At 36.6% G+C, this 27,239-nt stretch overlaps 1 protein-coding gene across 39 annotated transcripts in view; it reads left to right on the top strand.

The window, feature by feature from the left end:
* Nucleotides 1–227: 227 nt before the first annotated feature.
* dlg1b (discs large MAGUK scaffold protein 1b) overlaps nucleotides 228–27,239 on the top strand; it is a 175,171-nt gene continuing 148,159 nt past the window's right edge. For 34 of the 39 annotated variants that reach the window (XR_015477726.1, XR_015477724.1, XR_015477723.1 and 31 more), the window contains 2 exon segments: nucleotides 228–892; nucleotides 3,813–3,944. Coding sequence is in view for 29 of the 39 variants with exons in the window: in NM_001443259.1 (NP_001430188.1) it covers nucleotides 874–892; nucleotides 3,813–3,944 (151 nt within the window). In the remaining 10 variants the exon portion in view is untranslated. 39 annotated transcript variants of the gene reach the window in all.

Raw genomic sequence — 27,239 nt, 5'->3', positions numbered from 1 at the left:
TTCAGCTTTCTTCAAAATATCTTCTTTTAGTGTTCAACAGAATGAAGAAACCCATAAAGGCCACTTGAGGGAGAGTAAATAGTGAGCAAACTGTAATTTTTGGGTCGAGCTATCACTTTAAGAAAGTGGCAAGTCTCACCTTCCCAACCCTGAGCTGAAAGGTAGTTCAGGCCCACGATTGGGCGGTCAAGGGTAGGGTCTAAATCACGTGACATTCTTCCAACCCTGGGACGCCATTTTGGAGGAAAGTTTGGAATTTCTGACACATAGGAAGAAAAAAAAGAGGAGGAGGGAAGGAAAGAAGTTTGACGTTTAGGAAAAGAATCCTCGGTTGCTGCGAAGGCGAAAGAGAATGAAGCGAACCGCGGACGCGACGATCTGAATCGCTTGTGTTCACACTCAGCCTTTTGCAGGCGCATGACTGGGAGGTGTATATTTACAGTTTGGGGAGTTTTTGGAAGCCCTCCTGCAACTGGCGGCGACATATGTTCAGCTTTCTCCCGCAGCCGCGGAGCAGATTTGGCGGCGGAGGCTGAATTTCAGCGTCTGGATGTGTTTTGAATGGAAACGCGGGGCTGTCAGCGGAATAATAACGCTCAAGTGCGACTGACAGGTTGAAGAAGAAGAGGAAGAAGAAGTAGTGCAGCTCGACTCCTAAAAAAAACCCAGAGGCTCGTTTTTGTAGCAGCCCGAACCGTCCTCATGTTTACCGGATAAACATTTGAGTTTCATGCCAACTGCGTCTAACTCACCCCGCCGTGAGACTCGTGTTGGGACAGGAGCGTTTTGTTGTCGTGTTTGTCGTTCGTTTCTTTCGCGAGCCACCGTGCTGGATTGGTTATTATTATTATCGTGCACGAGCCCAACCGAAACATGCCAGTCAGGAAAAAAGGTGAGAAACACACTTGGCATTTTTTGAGTACATTTTGCTGCCTAGTCACTTATTTTGAGCCTTAATTTATTGTTGTAGACTGACTTATTATTAAAGATATAGTTCAGGAAAAAAATGAGAAACAGACTATGTACAATCTTGTAATTTTGTATACATTTGCTGGCTAGTCACTTCGTTAGAGGCTTAACTTATTGGTTTAGACTGCCAGATTATTAAATAGATAGTTCACCGCATAATCAATATTTACTCACTAAACTAAACCTTTCTTCTGTTGAACACAAAATAAGATATTTCGAAGAAAGCTGAAAACCTGTAACCGTTGACTTCCACAGTAGGAGAAACAAATACTGTAAGTCAGTGGCTAGATGTTTCCAACAAGAAATAGTTCATGGAAAAAAATGTGAGAATTTTTTTGTAATTTTTAATACATTTGCTAGCTAGTCACTTATTTTGAGGCTTAACTTATTGTTTTAGACTGACAGATTATTAAAGAGATAGTTCACAAACATTTACTCGCTATTTACTCAGTTGGTTTTAAACCTTTCTTCTGTTGAGCACAAAAGAAGATATTTCGAAGAATGCTGAAGACCTGTAACCATGACTTCCATATAGTAGGAGAAACAAATACTAAGGAAGTCAGTGGTTACTCCAACATTTCTCCAGGGTGTCTGGAGCATCTTATTAAAAGTTGAAAAGTCAATGTAGATGAATGTAAAAAGTATTGAAAAGTCTTAAATGCTATTTTGCAAGGTATTTAATTTAATATAATTTTTGATTACGCAATGTATGGTTGTATGCTTAAGTTTGCCTGAATTAAATCTTCCTGAATTAAATCTGTGAATATCTGGATGCTGTGTAGTTTATGAAATCAATAAAATCCTACTAGATTTGACATCATGCTGGTTTGTTTACTGCCGACTTGCTGAATTAGCTAGATTTAATAGATGTTTATTCAGTTTATGAATAATGTTTCAGTTTTTGATTAATTTCTTATTAATTTCTTATTAATTTCTTATGTAATGAAAAGTGGTTATAAGGTCTTAAAATGTATGAAAAGAGTCTTTAAAAAGGTCTTAAAAGGTATTTCACTCTCTGATTCCTGTGTATACACAGTTGTCAAAATATCTTCTTTTGTGTTTAACATGAGTCAGAAACTCATAAAGGTTTGAAACAAATAAATGCTGAGTTACAATCACAGATGACAGATCTTTATTTTCAGGTGAGCTATGGCTTGAAGATCATTTAAAATCTCGTTCTTATCAAATTTAATGCAAAGTCACTTTCAGCACTATGTCACAAGCCAGTCAGGAAAAAAGGTGAGAGATAGACTGTTCAAAATCTTGTGATTTGCTGGCTAGTCACTGTTTTTTGAGGCTTAATTTATTTGTTCTAGATGTACAGATTATTAAAGATATTGTTCTGGAAAATAGTGAGAAACAGGCTGTTTAAAATCGTGTAATTTTCAATACATTTTCTGGCTAGTCACTTCATTTGAGGCTTAACTTATTGGTTCAGACTGACAGATTATTAAATAGATAGTTCACCCAAAAATGAATATTTACTCACTAAACTAAACCTGTCTTCTGTTGAACACAAAAATAGATATTTCAAAGAATGTTGAAGACCTGTAACCCTCTATTGTTGGAAAAATAAATACTACGTAAGTCAGTGATTACGTTTCCAACATTTTTTTCTTTAAAATAGTTCAGGAATGAAAGTATCACACTTGTCATTTTTTGAAAACATTTCGCTGACTAGTCACTTATTTTGAGGCTTAACTTATTGCTTTAGACTGGCAGATTATTAAAGAGATAGTTCAGGTAAAAAGTGAGAAACAGACCTGAAGATATTTCGAAGAATGTTGAAAACCTGTAACCGATGATTTTCTATAGTATTAAAACCAAATACTAAGGAAGTCAGTGGTTGCATGTTTCCAACATTTTTCAGAAATATATATGTTGTTTTTAACAATCAAGAAACTTATAAAGGTTTGAAACAAATAAACGCTGAGTAACATTAATGATGGCAGAACTTTCATTTTTAGGTGAGCTATCGCGTTAAGATTATTTAAAATCTCATTCTCATAATGCAAAGTCACTTTCAGCACTGTCACATGCCAGTCAAGAAAAAAGGTGAGAGACAGTCTGTTCAAAATCTTGTCATTTGCTGGCTAGTCACTGTTTTTGAGACTTAACTTATTGTTTTAAACTGACAGATTATTAAAAAGATAATTCAGGAAAAAAGTGAGAAAAAGACCTTGTGAAATCTTGTAATTTTCAATACATTTGCTGGCTAGTTACTGTTTTTGAGACTTAACTTATTGTTTTAAACTGACAGATTATTAAAAAGATAATTCAGGAAAAAAGTGAGAAAAAGACCTTGTGAAATCTTGTAATTTTCAATACATTTGCTGGCTAGTTACTGTTTTTGAGGCTTAACTTACTGTTGTAGACTGACAGATTATTAAAGAGATAGTTCACAAACTTTTACTCACTATTTACTCAGTTGGTTTTAAACCTTTTTATCTGTTGAACACAAAAGAAGATATTTCGAAGAACGTTGAAGACCTGTAACCATTGACTTTCATATAGTAGGAGAAACAAATACCAAGGAAGACAGTGGTTACATGCTTCCTACATTTTTCAAAGCAATTTTTGTGTTTAACATAAGTCAGAAACTCATAAAGGTTTGAAACAAATAAACGCTGAGTAACATTAACTGATGACAGAATTTTCATTTTTAGGTGAGCTATCTCTTTAAGATCATTTATAGTCTCGTTCTCATAAACTTTATGCTAAGTATTTTACAGCACTCTATCACAACGTCATCAGTAAATTCAAAATAATCACTTGATGCTGTCTGTATGCAATGTCGTGTAATTATGTAACTCATGACTTCTTTGTGTTTATCTGTCTAATAGATGCACAGAGGGCTCTGTTACTGCTGGAGGAATATCGGTCAAAACTTAGTAGCACTGAAGACAGACAGCTGAGGCACTCCATCCAGAGAGTCATTGACATCTTTCAGAGTAACCTCTTCCAGGCTCTTATAGGTACTACAATGTGTCATTCAACCCTGGCCTAGTCATAATGAAAGCATTGTCATGCTGTGAGGGCTTCTGTTTGTCTGTCTGTCCATCCATCCATCCATCCATCCATCCATCCATCCATCCATCCATCCATCCATCCATCCATCCATCCATCCATCCATCCATCCGTCTATCTATCCGTCTATCTATCCGTCTGTCTATCTATCTATCCATCTATCTATCTATCTATCTATCTATCTATCTATCTATCTATCTATCTATCTATCTATCTATCTATCTATCTATCTATCTATCTATCTATCTATCTATCTATCTATCTATCTATCTATCTATCTATCCATCTATCCATCTATCTATTTATCTATCTATCTGTCCATCCGTCCATCCATATCTATCCATCTATCTATCTATTTGTCCATCCATCCATCCATCCATCCATATCTATCCATCCATATCCATCCATTCATCCATCCATCCGTTTGTCCGTCCATCCGTCCATCCATCCTGTCTGTCTGTCTGTCTGTCTGTCCAAATCCATCCATCCATCCATCCATCCATCCATCCATCCATCCATCCATCCCTAATTTTAATGCTGCTTGCAGTATTATTTCACATGAAAATTCAAGCACATGACAATCTGTTGTGAGCTCTGTCGGAAATATTCAGTATTATTTAACATACACTAAGTTTTTGCTTTCAGTGTGTGCTGGTCGTAACATTTTCCCTCCAAAAATGTGGTGGGAGTCTTGGCACTGAGGTGTTGAGTAGTAAATCCCAATCAGGGATGTGTCAATTGCCTCTCTTTATAGGGATGAGAAAATTGTAACGTGTTAGTGACCGTGATCTTTAAACGTATATGTTTTTTTACTTTAAAGGGATAGTTCCCCCAGGGACAGTTCATGTGTTAAAGAAAAAAAAGAAGATATTTTGAAAAATGTTGGAAACAGCTTTTCTTCAAGACAAATTTCTTTTGTGTTTAACTTTGGAACCACTCGAGGGTAAATAAATAGCCAGTGAATTAGTTTTTTTTTTTTTTGGTTGAACTATCCTTTTAACACATCCTGTCAATTCATATGTTGTCTTAAAAGTACCTGTGGAAACATGTTGTGAATAGTACAAAAACTCACACTCAAACTTTATAAAAACGTAAGTCTTATTTCTTATTTAAGTTCTTGCATAAAGCAAGCTGATCCTCTTAGATTTATCTTTCCGTTTGTTTTAACGAGTCACCGTATTGAATTTCTTAGTTCTCTCAGTCCTGCCACTGCAAACTAGGCAAAGAAAGCAGCCACAAGGAATGCTGAACAGCCTGTTTGAGTTTCTCAGGGGTTTGACTGGCTGTTTGCCACTGCCTTTCTATGTTTGACCCTCAAGGTGTGGAGGCCTCCTGCAATAAGCTCATCCTCTACTTCCCATTCTTTTGAGAAAATTAAACATTGAACCTTTTATTTCTTCAACTTTTGTTGGGCCAGTTCTCCCAAAAGCGAAAATTAGCTCATAGTTACAAGCACAACAGCAAAGGAAACAACCTGAAAAAATAAAATTGATAACTTGGATTACAACTATTGCAATTTGCCTTCTGCTTTTTTTCCGGAAAGTTTTTCATAACACACAGTTAGAGGCAGAAACAGAAAAAGTGTTTACAGGTTTTAAGATATGCATTTTTTTATTGCAAACATGCATTGATTCGCAATGAAAAGCATTTATTCACCATCCTATTTTTTTAAACGTTAATTTCTTGCTAACATTTGAGTGCTGTTGAGCACGTTCTTAAAGCGTTGGTTTGCCATTGCGTTCACATGCTCAACAGAAATGACTGTGATTGGCCATGAAGGTGATTAGTTCACCGTACTCACCGATGTTGACTGAGGCTTTGTTTACACTTTTACATTTTGGTTTTAAAACGCATAAGTTTTGCTATGGCTATGCTATCCGTCCACACTACTCCGTAATTATTGAGCACTGAAAACTGAGCTTGTTGAAAATGCTGAAGAGGTTGTTTTTATTTTAAAACACTGCTGCTCTGTGTCAGTGTGGACTGGGGGAAAACTGAGACTACTGAAAACGGAGGCAGGGCTGCAGACATTTGCATCTGATTGGGGCTTTTTCTTCAATTTTAAATGAAATTAAATAAATGAAATAATTGCGTAGTAAAGGCAACGCGGTGGTGCAGTAGGTAGTGCTGTCGCCTCACAGCAAGAAGGTCACTGGTTCAAGTGACTCCACACACACAGTAAGGTAAACAATTGAAAAAATCGACCTAGGAAAATCAGATCGATTATAGGTTCTGAATGTCGATTGTTCCCTATTTTTCCCTACTTTTTGTTTTCCCGTGCATTTGAATATGCGTGTTTCTGTTGCCTTTCTGATATCAAAAATCTAATTCTACACTCAAAAAATATTGTTAAACAAAACAAAAAAATATTAACACAACTGTTTGCATTAATATATTCAAGTTACGACAACATTGAACAAAATGAAGTTTAGACAACAAACTCTATTATGTTAGCCCAATCTTTTTCTCTTCAATCAGAGGCATTTTTACAAAGCAAAAACCTGAAAACAAATCCAGTGTTATGTACTTAATTACATGCACGTTTTCAAGTTTAGAACCTCAAATAAATTAAGTAGTCGAAATTGTTTAATTTTTTGTTTGTTTTCAAATGTACTGATCATGCTTGTAAGAAATACATTTAACAACAGCATTTTTGTTTCTCTGTAATTTTGTATTTGTATTAAACCACAGGTTTTCGTTGTTTTACAAAACAAAAACATGTACTGTGCCATATTATCAATATGAAAAAATAACAAAGAACATCAGTGTGTGGACTTAAAAATACAATATTCAATTCAATTCAGCTTTATTTGTATAGCGCTTTTACCATGTAGATTGTGTCAAAGCAGCTTCACATAAATGGTCATAGTAACTGGAACAGGGTAGTTCAGTTTTTACTGTTTAAGTTCAGTTCAGTTTAGCTTAGTTCAGTGTGGTTTAAATCATTACTGAGAGTCCAAACACTGAAGAGCAAATTCATCGATGCGTAACTCTACAGATCCCGAACCATGCACAATACAACTCTATTATTATGGAAAAATTGAGTTAACCCAATTATTTTGGGTTGCTACAAGTTCGATAGTGTTTTAAAGTAACTGACAGATATATTTACCCTTAAATTAGCCGCTTTTTTTTAAATTGATGTAATTATCATTATTTTCCTGTTTTAAAAACTTAATAAAATTATTCCGTCAACTTAAAAGTTTTAATCTAAGCAACATTTTAGAATTTTTAAGTTACAATAATGTATTAAACTATGTAGTGCTAACAAGCCTCATGAGTTATTTTTAAAGTGTACTTCAGACTTGTCTTTTCAAAACAACATTTTTACTGCAATGAAAAAAAAATTGGTTATGGCTATGTTACATTTTTTATTTATTTATTTTTTTTAGGTTAATGACTTAAAATAAAATGGCAGACATTCGAAACTTAATTCTAAAATCTCAAAAGATGCTTTGAATATAATAATATAATTCTAGTTAGAGATTTCTTGTAGGTCCAGTGTTAAGGCATTGTTGTATAGTCGCTTGTTTTACATTTGTTTACTAAAGCAGTTAATGTGATGTGTGTTAGGACCAAGTCTAGTCAGAAAGTGATGTGTGTTAGGACCAAGTCTAGTCAGAATCTTCTTTCAATGTGATGTGTGTTAGGACCAAGTCTAGTCAGATTCTTCTTTTGAACAGTTTTACACTGAAGTTTGCATATCACAAGACCACAAGCTGTAAATATTTGCTTCCATAGTCCAGCAGTGTTGCGTATGTGTGTCTCAGCACTGTTCTGTGTATCTGTCTTACTATAAGCTGCCATGATAAATCGTCGCGTTCAGCATTGCTTCATAAGTTCATACATCATACATGTGTAATCATCCGCATGCATACTGTTGTTCACGTCCACGCAGAAATCCCTCTTCTTGTATACGTCCGGCATGCACACGTGTCCTTCTTAAGAGTGCCGCTAATGAAAAATGCATCGGAGTGACGGTTTCCAATTTGACTTTTCAGCAGATATGTATTCTAAAGGACAAACAAAATGTAATCTGTCTGTTGACATGATTACCCAAGGCCTAATCCGCAGGCTGATGATTTACGATGGTTTCTCTGAGAGAGCAGCACTGCAGAGTTGGTGCATGTCTCCCAGTGATTAGAGCCTTAAGATCCGTCCCAGGACGCCAGAGAGGAAGAGTTAACCAGAGCAGGGCACTGCAGGTCTTCTCTTGCATGCCAAATGTGGGTCACAAGATACACCAGGTTTACCCTTGCACAATGTAGTGTTTTAGCATCGGTATCGCAATGTGTGAATGGACAATAGTCAGAATGTGAAGTCAAGATTATAGTTGACGGGTATATATTTATATATTTAGAACACTGTAATTTTTAGTTTAGTCATAATAAAGTGGGGCGAAGCAGTGGCGCAGTAGATAGTGCTGTCGCCTCACAGCAAGAAGTTCGCTGGTTTGAGCCTCGGCTCAGTCTGCGTTTCTGTGTGGAGTTTGCATGTTCTCCCTGCGTTCGCGTGGGTTTCCTCCGGGTGCTCCGGTTTCCCCCACAGTCCAAAGACATGTGGTGCAGGTGAATTGGGTAGGCTAAATTGTCCGTAGTGTGTGAATGTGTGTGTGGATGTTTCCCAGAGATGGGTTGTGGCTGGAAGGGCATCCGCTGCGTAAAAACTTGCTGGATAAGTTGGGGGTTCATTCCGCTGTGGCGACCCCGGATTAATAAATGGACTAAGCCGACAAGAAAATGAAATGAAATAATAAAGTGAAAGTTTATATTAATAGCTTGCGTTTTTAGGGCCTGTGTAAACATTTTAAGGGCCCACTCACACTATGCTATCTGAACCATACTCAGGCCAGTTTCCCGGATCGCTTGAGAAGTGTTATTTTAACTATATTTAAATAGTTATTTTAACTATTTAGCTATTAGTTATTTTAACTATTAACTATGAGTAATTTAAAAACTATATTTTTATTTGTGTATTGTTTGGGTTTTGGTCAAAATCTGGTTCAATTCCATGTCAACAGCTCCTTTTGAAATATTAATCCTAGAAAAAAACATGACTTGTGGAATACTTTTCCCCCCACCGTATCTCCTCTTTTAATTTGTTGATCATATTTTATGCACACCCATACAAAACCATCCCAAAAAGTCTAAAATTATTCATTTATCCTCAGGAAAAATTGCAATATAAATAGCAGAAAATGTAAATATCGTTTTGTCCAATATCGTTCAGCCCTATCCATGACAGAATGCACCTGCCTCGTCGTGAGTTTCTAGTTAACTGTTTTTGAAAAAGAGAAAATCAGAGTAGGGGTAAGGTTAAATCACGTTATCTAAAGTAGATAATGGTAAGGTTTTTTTTTGTTGTTCACACACAGAAGAAGCTCTTTTAAAAGCTCTCAGTGCTTCGTAAAGAGCTAGAGTGGTGAATTTGATCTCTCACAGGCAGGCCCGTATCGTTTCCTAATCTTTATTCAGAGGTACTGCTTGAAACAGAATATGTAATGAATAAAAATCGCTTCCTCAAGCAGATAGGAAGTGTCTCCTGAAGCACAATGTAATCACTAGGGTGAGAGCCGTCAGCCAGGAATAAAATGCCAACAAACAATGGAGTTATAATATGTTTTTAAAGGCACAGTTTACCTGAAGAATACAAGTCTATCGTCATTTGCTTACCTTTTACCTGTTCCTTTTTTCTGTTGAACATAAAAGATTTTTTTGAAGAAAGCTGATTCTGTTCCCATCTACCTACTTTTATGGACATTTTCGAATGTTGCATTAAAAATGCAATGAGTGAAAATGACGATTTGTGCATACATTTATGAAATGCACATATTAAAAAAAAAGTATGTGCACAACTGGTGCCATGGTGGTACGGTGTTCGAGTCCCGGCTGGGTCAGTTGGCGTTTCTGTGTGGAGTTTGCATGTACTCCCCGTGTTGGTGTGGGTTTCCTCCGCATGCTCATGTTTCCCCCACAGTCTAAAGACATGCGCTATAGGTGAATTGAATAAACTTAATTGGCCGTAGTGTGTGTGTGTGAATGCAGGACTGTATGGGTGTTTCCCATCCGCTGTGTAAAACATATGCGGTTCATTCTGCTTCGGCGACCCATGATGAATAAAGGGACTAAGCCGAAAAGAACATGAATAAATGAATGATAAGAAAATATGTGCATAAACTACAATGCAAACACAATTACGAACAGCAACGACTACTTGTTGTTTATATTTGTTCATGTTCAGCGTACATAATGCTGTGTGTGTGTGCTTGTGTGTGTGTGTGTGTGTGTCTGTCTGTCTGTCTGTCTGTCTGTCTGTCTAAGAGCTACACTTCAGAGCAGAGCTTATTAATATTCACGACATGAACCATATATGGTCAATTATGGACTTTCTGATACTATAGGGCAGTGGTCACCAAACTTGTTCCTGGAGGGCCGGTGTCCTACAGATTTTAGCTTCAACCCTAATCAAACACACCTGAACAAGCTAATCAAGGTCTTACGAGGTATACTTGAAACATCCAGAGAGGTGTGTTGAGGCAAGATGGAGCTAAACCCTGCAGGGACACCGGCCCTCCAGGACCAGGATTGGTGACCCCTGCTATAGGGTGTTTAATTCTTAGTAATATTTTGTAATTTAGTATTTAATAAATAAACACATAAAACATTTTTGATCTTGCCGAAGCAATGAACCTACTTTATCAGAGAACAATTTAACTAATGCAGTATATGGCACCTTTAAGGGTGCATGATATGACATAAATATGACATTATTTTATGACATATATTTTGTTTTTCTGTGATTATATATTGCGATATGAATACAGTTTTACCAAAAAGCTTGTTTTTTTTGGACAAGCTGCTCTACTGCTATCCACTGTGTCTGCATTCAGACCCGGGGATTGAGGAGGAGAGAAGTCCTCCTCATTTATAATGTTTATATAAACACGATTATCTTTATAACGATACAAGAAATTGTGATTATGTGTATATGAAATTATGAATGACACATGTAGCAGGGCATTAAATTACTTACTGTTTATTTCTTTGCGTTTAACTTTGTAAATATGGGTCTCTTTACAGTTTGTGTCTCATTTTGTGAGCCGACTGACAGCAGTTGTTCACTCCCCTCTTTCTCCCTTGCTCTGCTGGCCATGCCCACTCCTTTCTCTGCTCACAGCTCCACGTCCATCTCGGAGCATTTTTTTTTTTTAAAGTTCTGAGGTAGACTTGAACTGAAAGAGGGTGATTTCATGGCCCTTTAAACTCTCTTTTGTCTAAATGTCTAAAAAATGTCTACTCTATCATAGTCAAACTCTGCATGACTTCACAAATGTCATGTGCTTTAAACTGAGTCAACTATAATCCCAACATATTAACGTCAATATTGCATGTTCTGTGATGTGACTGTTGTGGATGTGCACTTTGTAATATCGATGCTGAAATGATATATTGTGCAGCCCTAATTGTAATAACTGTGTAATTATCTACGAAATGTATTAGGTTTCTTAAAGGTGCAGTGGGTGATCTGCCAAAATGCTAACCGATTAGCATATTATCATTGGACGGCGGGAAAGGACTGTGACTCAAAGCCACACCCCCTGAAATCGCGAGCACGCGCACCGCGTCACAACAGCCGACAGACAACCCACTAGTTCATGTCATTCGCCAGTTAGTTAGTGCCAGCGCCGTGCAGGAATTACATGAAATATTTTGCCACACTTACATGCTATTTCAGAGCGAATATTCAGAGTAGCATGGTAAACAGTATGGGAAGGCGATCATTGTTCAAAAACGACCCAATGTGTATATAAAAGCAACTTCAGCTCAATAAAGCAGGTTAGGCGGAATAGCGCTATTTACTGGAGTTTTGTTGTTAAACCAAATATAAATCTACATTATAGATGCTGTCAAAGAACCTTATGAAACTGAAAATAATCACATTAATCTTTCACCAGGAGATTTTAGTGGCTGAACAACACGTCTGTGCTTGTAAGTCATTCATAACAGAACACAATCTAACATAAACTAGTTTCAAAACAGAACATTAGCTATCTAACAGTGCTACTTCAGCCATGGTGTCGTCCTTCCTCCAGCGTGCTAAAGTAACTCTAATATTGATTCAGGTATTTAAAAGTTTCAATTCAGCTTTTGATTTCTCCCGGTCTGTCTCGTGACCGCGCGGCTGCTTTAAGGGCGAATTCTACCGGTGCCTGGCTGTACAGTAATCGGCCCGAGCTCGGCTGTCCTTCGGCGCCTCCGACTCTGCATCTGCGAGCGGCCCGCAGCTCGCTCGGAGCTCATGCGTTTTTGTGAAGCAGACGGGCACGCGCTAATGGCGGATCTGCGTGAACAGATGCGCAGAAGTCGGAATCTACATTTGCTGACAGACAGTCTGACCTGCCTATCGGAATTAAGGGAGATGACGGTCCGACTTTATTTAATTGAATTAACATTTTATAGTTTTATGCTTTACCCAGAATATAAAAATACATATAAACACATTTATATTATTTACTGCAATCATTACTATTGGACTGTGAAGAGACTTTCAACCAGCACAACAAAAAATGTTTCTGAAGACAATCACCTACTGCACCTTTAACTCTTTAAACACAGCATTAGATAATGAAGACGTGTCAGTGGTAAAGAGACCCAGCCGGCACTGTGAAAGCTGTGGAAATTGTATCCTGTGGGTGCAGAGGTCTGTTAATCAGACGTCAATACAGCACTCTGTTTAAGGGTTGCCTTACCACAGATCTCATTCCGGAGGGAGAGCAGTGAACATGAGCCTTCGAGAAATCAGGGAATCGGCTGATAGATACACCTTTGTTTTGACTGGCTCAAGGGAGAGGGTTTGTCTCCCATGAAATATAGTGGATAGTGGTGGGTGTTAAATTAGTTCATGTTTGATCACAATTTTCCTCCATTCTGGTGTATAGTTAAAATAGGTGCTGTGTGTAATCTGAGAGAGAACTGACACGTAACTCCTTTTAGAGTTCAATTTTCACAAAGTGGTTGATCTATAGGCTACGCAGTGGCGCAGTAGGTAGTGCTGTCGCCTCACAGCAAGAAGGTCGCTGGGTCGCAGGTTCGAGCCTCGGCTTGGTCAGGTTCTTTCTGTGTGGAGTTTGCATGTTCTCCCTGTGTTCGAGTGGGTTTCCTCCGTGTGCTCCGGTTTCCACCACAGTCCAAAGACATGGTGCAGGTGAATTGGGTAGGCTAAATTGTCAGTAGTGTGTGAGTGTGAATGAGTGTTTGAGGATGTTTCCCAGAGATGGGTTGCGGCTGGAAGGGCATCAAGTAAAAACTTGCTGGATAAGTTGGCGGTTCATTCCGCTGTGGCGACCCCGGATTAATAAAGGGACTAAGCCGACAAGAAAATTAATGAATGGTTGATCTATTTGTGGCCAAATACAGAAAAACTATTGAAATAATAGTTTAGCTATGCTTTAAGATCATAATATCATTTATTTCAAATATCTTATTACTAAGTGTATTTCAGTTAGTATTAATGGAAATGATGCTTCATTCACAATCATTTTTATTTCTGTTAAATGTATTTTGCGCGACGTTTTCGCGCAAAGCCGCCGGAGGCCGCTGTCGAGTGACCGTCTGTCCGACTGATCCATTTACAAAAGCCGTCCAGAAAAAGAAAAGCCCCCTCGTCTGATTTTGACCGTGTTTTCGGATTTCGCCACATTCTCGCCCTGTTATGAACTCGATTGCTTTATTTTTTGGATTCTTTTTTTACATGACTTATAATCATTTGATCAGCTGCAATCTAAACAACTACATTCTCACCTAAAAAGCCTCAAAAGTACATTGTTGTCGAACAGCTGCATTATTTGTCAAACTGTGGTGAGTTTATTGATCTGCTGTCCTAATGTGGGCGGAATAATACACAAGGGTGAAGAGGCTGTACACGTGTTGTTATTGCAAAATATTGCATGGCTATCAGCCAATCAGATTTGAGAACTAGACAGAACTGAACTGTTGTGTGTGTTTGTGTTTGTGTTTGTATTTGTATTTGTGTTTGTGTGTGTGTGTGTGTGTGTGTGTGTGTGTGTGTGTGTGTGTGTGTGTGTGTGTGTGTGTGTGTGTGTGTGTGTGTGTGTGTGTGTGTGTGTGTGTGTGTGTGTGTGTATATATATATATAAATATTTTTTGGATTAATCGTTTGACAGGGACTAGAATTAATACATTTCATTACATAACAAAGTATATACTAAATTGTTAATTTTATTAGTTTGATTTGATTAACTCCATTTAAAAAAGTAAATTAAGTAGGGATTCCCTGAATATTTGTGTGGAATATACCCTAAATCAGTTTATGATGCTCTATTTTGGTTTGGTATGTGGCATATTTAATTTTTATGGATATTGTAAAGGCCAATTCAGGAAAACTGATTTAATGTTGATGTCAAGTAAACAGTTTTTTTTTTTTTATTAACTTGCACATTTAAAATTAGTATAATTTAAATTAGTTAGATAATTTACAAATTTACAGTCTTACAATTTTTTTTTATTATTATTTAATGAAATAATTAATAATTATTATAAATCGTTCTCTGTTTCGGATTTTTTTATAAATTAGATTTTAGGGCATTCCTAAAATTTTACATTACACTGTTTTTATAATTTATGCCATTCTGACAGCTATGATAAGCCTATGTAAGGGTCCAGACGTAAAAAATGTACAGATTTTAGAAGAAAAAAAAAATTGGTTGCACCGATCAGACTAAGACTTACACTAGTAAAAAAAAAATGTAGAAGATTTTTTTCAGCACATTTCTAAACACAATAGTTTTAATAACTCATCTCTAATAAGTGGTTTATTTTATCTTTGCCATGATGACAGTACATAATAGTTCACTAGATATTTTTAAGGTACTAGTATTCAGCTTAAAGTGACATTTAAAGGCTTAACTAGGTTCATTAGGTTACAGGTTAGGGTAATTAGGCAAGTTATTGTATAATGATGGTTTGTTCTGTAGACTATCAAAAAAATATATAGCTCATAGGGGCTAATAATTTTGACCTTAAAATGGTGTTTAAGAAATTAAAAACTGCTTTTATTCTAGCTGAAATAAAACAAATAAGACTTTCTCCAGAAGAAAAAATATTATTAGACATACTGTGAACAATTCCTTGCTCTGTAAACATCATTTGAGAAATATAAAAAATTCAAAGGGGCTAATAATTCTGACTTCAACTGTGTTTAACTGTGTCAGGGCTTCAAGCATTTGACATCTCTCAGCTCTGTTATGTCTTTTTAAATGTATAAAACCCCCCAAATAATCCAAATAAATTTCAATCAACATGTTATCTGACATGTAAAACAAAACCTTTCCAATTAACACCGCTTTTGATGCGTTATGTTTGTATACAGTTCTGCTAAAATAGGCTGAAGATAAAAGTGTCAGTGCTCCTATTTTAACATGCACGTTGCATACTGGCTGAGCGTGAAGGGAGGTCAATGAACTGACATGAATAAACAAAACGCCATGATTATGACATTGCTATTATACTAAGGAGTGCATTCAGGATTTACCTCTTAATAGCTCATACTTAAACAATTATTAAATCCTGTTTTGTCACTCAGAAGTTTGCGCTGATTAATAATTTGCTTCAGTCATAACTTTGTCAGATGCCAGAGCGATTTGCCGCAGAGACCAGATTAAAGATCGAACTTGTAAAGCTGCCACACTGGTTATTACTTTCCTTCAAATGCATGTTTTTTTATCCCGACAGAAGCTTGAGGGCAGCCATGTTGTTGTTGTTGGCCATACTGGTTTAAATCTGCTGGAGCAAACAGATGTTGTGGAGTCCTGGTGTGAGAAGAAGATTTTTGCACAAGTTAAATGAGGTTATTTTTTTTCCAAATGATGATGTTTAGGTTATTAGTAATCGTTAACAGAGGATTTCTGCATTTACTGGGAGTCTCCTATTACATTAGTTTTTCGTATTATTGGTGGAAGTGTTTTGGATTGATTGTACATCACACCTTGGCTTGAGCAGATAAAACTTTGTCAGATGGCATTGCAGCAGTATATAAAACAAGACGTTATTTTAATCTGACAGCTGACAGAAAGGTCAATAACTGTAATAAAATGCACTAAGCAAAGTATTAAACGTGCAAATTACAATGTTTGATGCTGGTTAAAGTGAATGCATAAAATTCATTATAAAAATGATGCCCAGCAATCTCACATACTTTCAATACAGATGATTTTAGTTTTCTGCAGATTTTGGCTCAGTTAGCCGAAAAAGCTAATTAATAATTAAAAGCAAAACTGTCAAATACTCATTCAAAACCGCTTTTGATTATTGCTCCACTGTTGTAACAAAATGTAACTATGAGTGCATTAACATTTACAGGGCTCGAAATTAACCTTTTTGCTTGGTAGCACCAGTGCTCCTAACCTTAAAAATGTAGGCGCATCAGCCAAAATTTAGTCGCACTTATAAGCACCAATACTACAAGTTTTATACAAACAGATTTGTTGCATTTGAAATCAACAGTAATCAAACTAACAAGCAAAATAAATTTATATATGCATGCGTGAGGAAAATAAGTCTCAACGAAACCCCGTAATCACAAGAAAATTGATTTTTATACCTTAATTGAGTGACCAGTTTTGTTAATTGGTGAAGTTTTTTTTCCTCGCCGCTGTCGCCACTGGCTTGCATGGTTCGGGATCTGTAAAGCTGCATATCGATGGTGTTGCTCTTCAGTGTTTGGACTCTCAGTAGTGATTTTTAAACCACACTGAACTGAGCTAAACTGGAGTGAACTTAAACACTAAAAACTGAACTACACTGATTCAGTTTACTAGAATCTTCTATGTGAAGCTGCTTTGGCAAAATCTACATTGTAAAAGCGCTATACCAATAAAGATGAATTAAATAAATAAGTGACTAAGCCGAAGAAAAATGAATAAATGAATTAAACTTGCTTATTTCATTTAGTGATGTTCATTGTTCTACAGTGTATGAGTCGTGTTCAGCAAGAAAAATAAATATTTTTTTCCTAATAATTTTGTTAATTTTGTTCAGATTGTCAGCATGTAGGCCATGTCCACATATTTACATAGTAATTTTTATTAACAGAGTTTTCCCGCTTTTAAAAAAAAAAAAAGAAATCTCTATCCAGCCAAAAAAGGTTTAGGGCACAACAGACCAACAGATGGCAATAATGATGCTTTTATGTTGGGTTCACACCTAAATGGGGAATTAAATATTTTTTCGAGTAAATTGCATTTGTGTCAGGGTAAACATGAGAAAAGAGGCGGATTACCATCCTGTCATGTGAACAATGTGGAATACACAAAGTTTTCGCCGAAAACGTGCAGAATTTGTGTCATACGCATTTTCCACGTTTAGTGTGAACTAGGCCATGATGGCCAATCAGAAACAAGTAAATGGTGCTCATGCTGATGTCATGAGGCGAAAACTTCAGTTGTAGTGTCCACACAAACACTTCACCTCTGTCTGGAGCTTTTAGAAAGTTTCAGTGACCCGATACTCCATTTTTGTGTTGACAAACAACAAAACTACGGAAAAAATGTTAGTTTTTGTGTGGACAGGGCCTTAATTTTGTTCATTTTTTTTAATTAGCATCATCAACTTAGTTTATCATGTATGTGTATCAACAATTGTGGCAACTGTGCATCAGGAAAATATTCACAGCATACTTTTCTCCACAGTTGTTATAGCCTTATTCCAAAATGGAGGAAATTAATTATTTTCCTCAGAGTTTTACAACCAATACCTCATAATGAAGTGAAAGAGGTGTGTTTGAAATCTTTGAAAATGTATTAAAAATAAAACACTGTATTATGTTGATATCAACTGCATACTCTCATGCCATATAGTTTAATTGTTAAAACGAGCTGAACAAGTATGATATACCCCACAGTCCTACATGGATGGAGCAAATGCAAATGTAAACTCCAACACTAATTTGCACACGTGGATAAGAGGGAAATGCTGCTGTCTGAATTATGAGTCTAAATATAAATGTGATTTGCATATAGCAGGTGTAATTGCTGTGATTTTTAGATTATCAATGAAAAAAGCTGCTTCAAACATACTTGTTCAGCATAACTGTTCATAAATGATTTGTTTGCAAAATAGCTGTGTTTTTCACCATCTGCTTTCCGGTTTCTTCAATAAGATTTACAAATGAAGTTCTGAAATATTTTGTTCAGATATTACAGCTGACTCAGCTTGAGCACTGTATAGTGCACACTCTTATGTAATGCATTTTTAATTTGTTTGATGCAGGATGATTCAGCACTTGAAAAATCTATGTACCATCATTAGGACATTTTGATTTATGTATGCCAGAATATTTTTACCAGCATAAGTTCTTAACATTTTCCATTTTTGGGCAGATTGGTTGTAAATATGAAGTTGCTCTTGACTTTTTTAGTTGTACACCTCTCTCTTTGATTATTTTCTTACTGTGTTTAGGTCACAGGAAATGTATTCATATGAATGACACTGCGGTGCACATACATATGGTTAGTTTCTTAACCTTTGGTTTCAATTAGATTAGGTTTCATTTTTGATGTTCCTCAAGACAAAACAAGTGTAAAAAACAAGTGTAAAAATGCTATATATATACAGTACTGTGCAAAAGTCCTAAGCACTGTAGCAGCTTTGTTGGCTTTTTGCACAAGACTTTTGCGCAACATCTAATCAACCATTCTCTTTATTAAAAACAAACAGAAAATAAAGGAAATATGTACAAAAAAATGTGTATATTTAATGTGGATTCCCTTGAACTATTTGTCCTGTCATCTTTTGAATTAATGTGCAGTGTAATATCAGGCTTCTTTTAGCACTTTCCAAAGTTCTTCTTTAGGTTAAGTGTCCTATTTAATTTTCTGTCTAGGTGATCTCATACTGCCACTAGAGTTGCACGATTCTGGCTAAAATGAGAATCACAAATTTTTTATTTTTTTATTTTTTTATTTTTTTTTGCTTAAAATAAGGATTCTCCTCATCGCGATTCTCTCACGATTCTGTAGATGTAAAATAAAGATTAATATGAGATTATTGTTGTTTTTTTCCCAAACATATAATAAAACAACAATATTAATATTGTGTGTAGGTCTACTGCTTTCTATAAATAATTATATTCTACTTATCATAATTCTGATGTTGAATTATGTTTAAGATATAGGCCTGCTTGCATTGAGAACATTATTAGACCATTTAATTCATTGGTAAAATCAACATTTTATAGGCTAGAGTAGGCTCAACAATAAGGACTGCCCAATGGTGGGGCCCAACGTGTGAGATGCTCGGAACAGTAGACTGGATCGTTACTGGCCCGATCGGGCCACTAATGCCCTGTCACTAAAGTTTAATTTGCCTGTGACTATTTGTCAATTGCGTGCAAAGACAGTCAGAATAGAGAAACCGTTTGTGTTTTTAAACCTTTAAATGCTAACTTCTCGGTTCCTCTTATCTGATTGGATGTTGTGAGCATGTTATTTTTTTTTCCGTAACAACCAGTAAAGCTAAGAGACAGCAACATGACGGCAACATCAAGTGATGATGCTAAAGGAAAACATTTGTTTCTAACGTCTTGGAAGCAGTCATTTATGAGGGTACACCACGACTAAAAAAAAAAATGAAGTGATGTTTTGTACAGTTTGCAGTTAGTTTGGTCAGTCATCTTTTGTTTTGCACTAAAATACCTGCAAATTTTGTTACTTTTGTTTGCAAAACACTTTATTAACATTTTTAAATATTTAAATTCTAGATTTACAAACATTTTGACATTTTTTTTTATTTGTGGCTAAGAAATAGCTATTAACTTTATTGTTAAGCTATTAACAATATTCGCAGGGCAAGTAAAAATCTGAACCACTGGTCCGATCAGGCCAGTAGAAAAAATGCTTAGCGTTGAACCCTGACTGTAAACATTTATTTTCATGCACAACTGTGTGTTCGCTATGAAAGAAAAAACATCAAATGCTTGTCGCAGTCATAATTCTAAATGCGGTGTGATTGTTTAAATGATGTGCACGCTTTTGGTTTCATTTTCACTGTTAAGTGCTGTTCATACTCTCGGCTCTCAAACAACCACTCTGTGCCACAAACTGAAAATTATTTACAACTTTATAACCTGTTACAGCATACAGGTTCTGTTCACTAAAGTAGACGCGTGCGTCTATTATTAAGTAGGGCGCTTGCCCACACAGTCACCAGCTCACGTCACGGCCGCGAATACAGCATTATATGAAGACAGAAATGATATTTGTGGGTAAATTATACCTTATAAATACAGTATGTGTCATTTGGAGGTGTCCATGTCGCTGAGCAACGTGTGTGAAACAATGAAAAGACTCGTGCAGCCACCTTTGCTTCTCTCCAGAACTTGAAAATATGATTGACAGAATCGTAGAAATGCAGGATTAAAATCGTCTAGGGGGTCGAATCGAGATCGCAACCTTTTTTTGATTAATTGTGCAGCTCTAACTGCCACTATAATATTTGGGTCTGGACACTGTGGAGGCCATTCCATGACTGTGATTCATTAGCGATTTTCTTTCTCCAAGTAGGATTTCACTGCAATTAGCGGATCATTATCATCCTGAAAATGTAAACAATTACCACTGAAGTCCTTTCCAGAAGGAATTGGACAATGGATTAAAACCTATCTAGGATTTTTTTATCTAACTGTGGCGGCAGGCCTTTTTCACACAGATCTACCAACTACCTGTAGCTTTATTTCAATGACAAATGTCGTGAGTCGAGATCGCATTCATGTAATACGAGCAAGCAAATCTTTTTGCTTGCATGCCGTTTTCCTCTGTTCATGCACAAAACTTCTTGCACGCCCACAAATATACACTGCTCAAGTGCAGATTTTCTTGTGAGCTCTCAAATAAACGCTGCTGAAGTGCGATTTAGTGCGTTTATGTAATGAGTACGTCTCCAAAATGTGTTAGATTTGCTAGGAATATTTATGAATGTCTCCAATAGACCTACAGAGTGGCATTAATGCGACCTGAAGTAAAGGGAAATGGCTGTAAACCCCAGCAAGATAAAGTCATTATATGCAGAACCACGGACCTTTATCTATAAAGTATAATTGTGAAAACTGTGTTCATCTTAACTGAAAGCTGCGTCGTGTTTGTTAGCGCACACATCACGCACCTGTCAGTCAGTCAGTCAGCACGTAACCTTAAAGGGGTAAAGAAATATCGCAAAGCACTACTACGGTTAAAGAAAAGTTTGCGCTGTTAAAGTTCACTTTTAATACATTTGGTGCGATTATTCCCCACTATTAAAGAAAAAAAAATACACGACTGAATGTTTTAAATGAGATGCTGTAATGTAGCCATGGCAGGATGAATTTTGGCATGGCCCCCCGCCATGGATGAATGAGTGCAACAGAAACCATGCTATCTATACTTTTCAACATTTACAATTTCATCAATTTAGACAATATTGCTAACAACACTGTTATAAATGCAGCTCAAAACAGGACAAACTGCCTCTCTTCAGCATTGTCTTTCACATGTCTTACACAATTAAACCAAAATAATTCATGACTTCTATCAAATCATACATAAACTAAAAGATCATTTATTAAATCTTAATAAAAAAAATGACAAAACAAATGTCTGCTTATGACTGGTACTGTAGTAAAGGGCCACATATATCAATTATACCCTCAGTAAAACAATAGATTTAACGAAAGCCTAAACATTTTTAAATTATTTATATAATTTTACATGAGCGATCAATCAGATGTCTAATGGTAGGGTTTTGTGACAGCCCCCTGCTTCTCCAGGCTTTCAGGGGTATTGACAAGTGAAAGAACAGCTTTTAATCTCAAAAAATAAATCCTGGATTAGTTTGCTCAACCTGTATTGCTGGATCTCTAGGCCCAAAGTTTTATTTTGGTCCTACCGCACAGGCTCCAAAATAACATTAAATTGCTGGGTTTTCATAGATTTGGGCATTAAAGAGGGGCCACATCTGTCCTGCATTTTGCTAATTTATTTCAGGAATTGATTTTGTACAAATTCTACACAAAAACAAGTACTACTTTTTAGATTTGTGCAGAACTAGAAAAACTAGAAAGGCACACTCAACAACTCATCATGGTAGGAGGACATTTGTGGAAAAGGAAATGGAATATAAAAAGGGCAAACACTTCAAATCTCAGGAGTGATCTTCATTTTCCAGTAGGGTTGTAACGGTATGAATTTTTTAGGGTATGATAATCGTCTAAAACAATACCACGGTTTGACGGTTTCGCGGTATACGGTATTAAATAGTAATTCTCATAGCAAAGACCCTGAAAAGAATAAGAACACGTTTTCTGACTGAACAAAGGTTTTTCTATGGGGGAAAAAAATGCATTTATTTACTGACAATGTATTTGCCCAAAAGGTCTGGGAATGAACTAAACAGAAAAAAAGTGTTACAAAATAATAGAACAGTGAAGCAAATTTGACTTTTTCCAAATAATATATTTTCAGTTACTATAAACAACACCACTTACAATGAACAAATAAAAAATTTGAAAATAATAAATAATGTGTCAAAGTCCAAATAAACATGGTGCAAATCCTCAGTAAAAAAAATAGATATATTTACTGTACTATAAATAGTTACATAACGAAACTAGATTCAATATGGAACATCCTTAGGTTTTATGTGCCAGCATGGATATGGTTGTCTGTGGATATGGATTTGGATATGGTTGTCTGCAATGCAGACAAACAGCTGCACCTTCATTTGTGTCTTTTGAAAACAGCAAGAGCAGCAGTTCGTCTTTGCTGTGTCACTGTTTTGTCATGTTTCTGTGCTGCTGTGCATGCAAAAGTACTTAGTATGAGAATTATTTTATGCAAAACATTTTTTTTTGCGTTTTATTTAGCCTCTCTTATCTCTCATTCTGTGTTGTTCAAAAAGCTCAGTGTTGGTCCACAAACAAAAGCGAAACCTATGCTTATTGGTTGTGATATAGCGAGTTTGAACCAATCTGGGCATGGAGGAGGGACAATGCATCAATGTATCATGTCTGGTTTGTCCGGAGACACAGTGACGAGCGTTTCTTTGTCAAATCAGCGTTGTCAAATTTTGATGACGTAACCGCACTGATTCCGGAGCCTCTGAAAGTCCGTGAATGTTATGTGATACAGCACTGGAAAGCTGAGATTCTCTTCTTTATGCCAATCTTTGAATTGTATGAATGGGATCAGCGGATCAAAAGTTATTAAACATTTAAGAGCAATACTTATTTTTAGCCGCGGGCGGCTGTCTCGGTCTTTAAGAGTTAAAACCGTTGATATGCAATTGTTCATGGTATGATAATCGTGCACGTTCAAATCGTGGTAGACCGTCATACCGGTATATTGTTACAACCCTATTTTCCAGTCATGTTACCCAGCCACATTTACTCAACGGATATCTTCAAGTTACTGTTATCAGCGCCGGCCCGTGTAATAGGCAGTATAGGCCAATGCTAAGGGCGCTGTACATCCAGGGGGGCGGCAGAAATGAGTGCGGTTAAGTTGTTTTTTTTGGTATTCCTGACACGTTCAGTGATAGACGGCAATAACTCAAAAACCTCCTACCCTAAAAAGATCAAAAGTGTGTTTTCTACAAAAAGGCAAAGCTGGTTATGTTTCACAGCTGTCTTTTTCTTTTTTCGCTCAACATTATGACCACTGCATCATTTAAGCCCTCGCCAATATGCGTTCAGCCAGGAGAGCTCACGCCGAGCGGAGGTTTTAGTAAGGGACCGTCGGAAAAGTGCTTCTTTTTTTTCCTTTTTTTTGGCTCCGTCCTGCGTGTTTTATTTTAATCACAACTAATTTTCTCTTAAATGAGCACAAACAGTTACTAAAGTAGTCGAATGCTTCATTATAGATCTGTGCATTCTTACATGAACACCTCTGTGATCAGAACACAATGAGAGATTCATTTGCTTCTCTTCACTAAATAACTAGTAACTTAAATCAATATGCAAATACAATTTAAAGTGAAATAGATTTTATAGCTTTATTTAATTTCTGTATAGGCTATTGTTTTTAATAGGCTAAACCTTTTATTTTATTGTCTGTATTTTCTAATGTTTGCTATGTATTCTATAATTTGAAGCTATTTGTTGTCCCATATTTTTTTTTACATCCAACGTTGGACAGATTGCTAATCAATAAATAGCTATAGTGCTTTCTGTTAGTTTTGACATCAGCTAATGTTATGGAAAGACATGGATGTTATGGAAAATAGTAATAGTAATGTAACCACCCCCATCAGTCCTTCCTCAAGCAAATGCGTAAATATTAAAGCTATTCAGCATTAATGTTAATTGCATTGGCATATTTATCTGAAGTTTTTCCCAGCTTGTAGTAGTCAATCAAAAATCGATTTAGTTTCTTATGACTATACAGTGGATTTTACTGCGATGTGATGGGGCGCCACCTGAAGTCTTGCCTAGGGTGCCAAATTGCTTAGGGCCGGGCCTGCCTGTTATTGCAAATGTTCATCGCAGAAATCTTTCAAAAGTGGCCAAATACAAAAAAGACAGCAAAAGAGAGATTATCTTTTTAATTGAAAAGCAGGCCAACGGTGAAAATTAATACTTATGGCAGGAGTAAAGATAAAAGAGGAAAATGACAACTGCTAATCAAGTTATCACTCATTCATAGTGTTTTAAATACTAAATGCTTGCACCTTGACACAGTGTTTTAGTCTAAATTAGATCTGAAAAATATCTTTCATGCCATTAAATAAATGAATATTTTTAAAAAATAGCTAATAATAATTGCGTTTCTCTAAAGAGATGTTATATTGTAAGAAATATCTTTAAAGATTAAGGACACCCTCGAGTACTGAAATTTTAACAGATTTGTGTGTTGAGCATCAGTTAAAACAATGTTAGCACCTGCCAGCTTTAATTGTGGGGAAAACTGGATCATTTTAAGCTTTTGTCAGCTAATTTCATCTTCTGGGTTTAAAATAATTATTGGGGCGGAATCAAAATCTGTGACGTAGTGCGAATCTGCTAGTGGAGTGATGATGTGTCGGTTTCTCATTATTATTCATAGAGGAGTTTTTTTATTCTATGAGAAGATCCTGCTTCTTAATTATTCATGAGAGCACGTGCTTTCCAAAGGCAAGGCAGACCTGCCAAGCTGTGAGACCCATTGACTGGGTGAGACCGCGTCTGCATACAGCACACAGTATTTAGCCATTCATCAAGGGATGTATGCAGGGATGCCACTTGTGGTGGAAAGTTAGCACGATTTTAAGGGTCCACGAATTTTGGGGCCTCCCAGATATATTACTAATTCTGAGGTGGACTTGAACCGAAAGAGGGGGATTTCATGGCGCTTTAACGAGATACTTATAACAATAAAAACAGTATTGCGTTTTTGTCCAGTATTGTGCAGCCCTAAATTACACCATCACTAGCAACTCTAAAGGGATGTAAGCCATCCATCCATCAAAAAAAAAACAAAAAAACTTCATTTTCTTTGAGGCTTAGTCCCTATATTAATCAGGGGTCGCCACAGCGGAATGAACCGCCAACTTTTGCAGCATATGTTTTACGTAGCGGATGCCCTTCCAGCCACAACCTAGTACGGTGAAACACCCATGCACTCTTGCATTCACACCAACACATACACTACGGTCATTTTAGTTTCTTCAATTCACCCATAGCGCATGTCTTTGGACTTGTGGGGGAAACGGGAGCACCCGGAAGAAACCCATGCCAACACAGGGAGAACATGCAAACTCCACACAGAAATGCCAACTGACCCAGCTGGGGCTCAAACCAGCACCCTTCTTGCTGTGAGGTGACAGCGCTACCCACTGTGCCACCGCGCCACCTAAACTTCTTCAATTGAACAGAATTAATTACTAAAGCATGAAAACCACAAACAAACATGAACAAACAACCCAGGCTCATTTGAAATACCTCATTCAGCCTACTTTTTTGTGAAACAGCAGAAACTTACTTAAACTAAGGTAAAATTAACACCTTTAATGAAATGAAATAAAACTTTTGCTCCTTTTCTCACTAGGGATATTTACATTGTCGTATGATCAGCAATAACAACAATTTTGCAATATATATAGCCCTAGACTAAATCACATATGACAATATGCGACATCATTAAGGCTGAGTAAAGAACATGATGCTCCAGACAAAAGCACCTTGCACACAGTTATACCAGTAAATCTCCGGAAAATTAACGGAACAACTTTACCGGTAAATAAAAAAAAAAAAAAAAAAACACTGTTCTCACAGGCAAGGACGTTACGGAATTTTTCCAGAAAAGACCATTCTGAAATACTGGTATATTCTGACATCATTATCCAGAAATAAGCTTTAAACGCATGTGCTTGTATTTGTAAACACAGAAGAGGTTGGGCTTTTGTTGTTGGTTTATAATATGTGTGTGCTGGTGCTCACCGGCTTCAATGCACATGTGTCGAGCAACTGAAGCAGAGCTTGAAGGTAAACAAACAGCGGTTTATCATAAGCATTTTATCGATAACTTTTTTCACCTTTCATTAAGAAGTAGCATAGAAAAGTTGTCTGACTAACATCTAGCAGCTAAATCTGTCTGGAAAAATATTCAATAGCTTTTATTTTCATAAATTGCACGGATGTGAATGCGTTTGAATGTTCTGATTGGCTGGAGTAGACGTCTCACATCAGCACGTTCTAGACGTAAACGTTCTCATTCCGGCAATCTTCAGCAGCATTCCGGTAAATTACCGGTAATGTTACAACTTCTCTTTCTGGAAAGTTGCTAGAACGAATTTACCTGTATTTTCAAAAAGGGCCTGTTCACACATGATCCCTTTCCGAAAAATTGCCGGTAATTTTCCAGGAAAGGTCTGTATGTGTGAAAGGGGCTAAAGACAACAGGTAAAAACTGATGAACGTAGTCTCCACGTTTGGGTGTAACTTCATTGTAAACATTAGAGCTGCACTATTAGTCGTAAAAAGATTCAAATCTCGATTCAACCCCCTAGACGATCTTAATCCAGCATTTCTACGATTCTGTCATTCATATTTTCAAGTTCAGGAGAGAAGCAATGGTGGCTGCAAGTCTTCACATTGTTTTAAATACGTTGTTCAGCAACGTGGACACCTCTAAATGGTGTTGAAAGAGTCGCATGCTGTATTTATAAGATACAATTCACCTCAAAAATGTCATTTCTGTCTTCATGTAATGTATTTGCGGCCGC

The sequence above is a fragment of the Danio rerio genome, chromosome 2 (genome assembly GCF_052040795.2).
Source record: "Danio rerio strain M-AB ecotype USA chromosome 2, GRCz13ab, whole genome shotgun sequence".
NCBI classification, from domain to species: domain Eukaryota; kingdom Metazoa; phylum Chordata; class Actinopteri; order Cypriniformes; family Danionidae; genus Danio; species Danio rerio.
The sequence above is the reverse complement of the archived record's forward strand: the minus strand, read 5'-3'. Positions and strand labels throughout refer to the sequence as shown.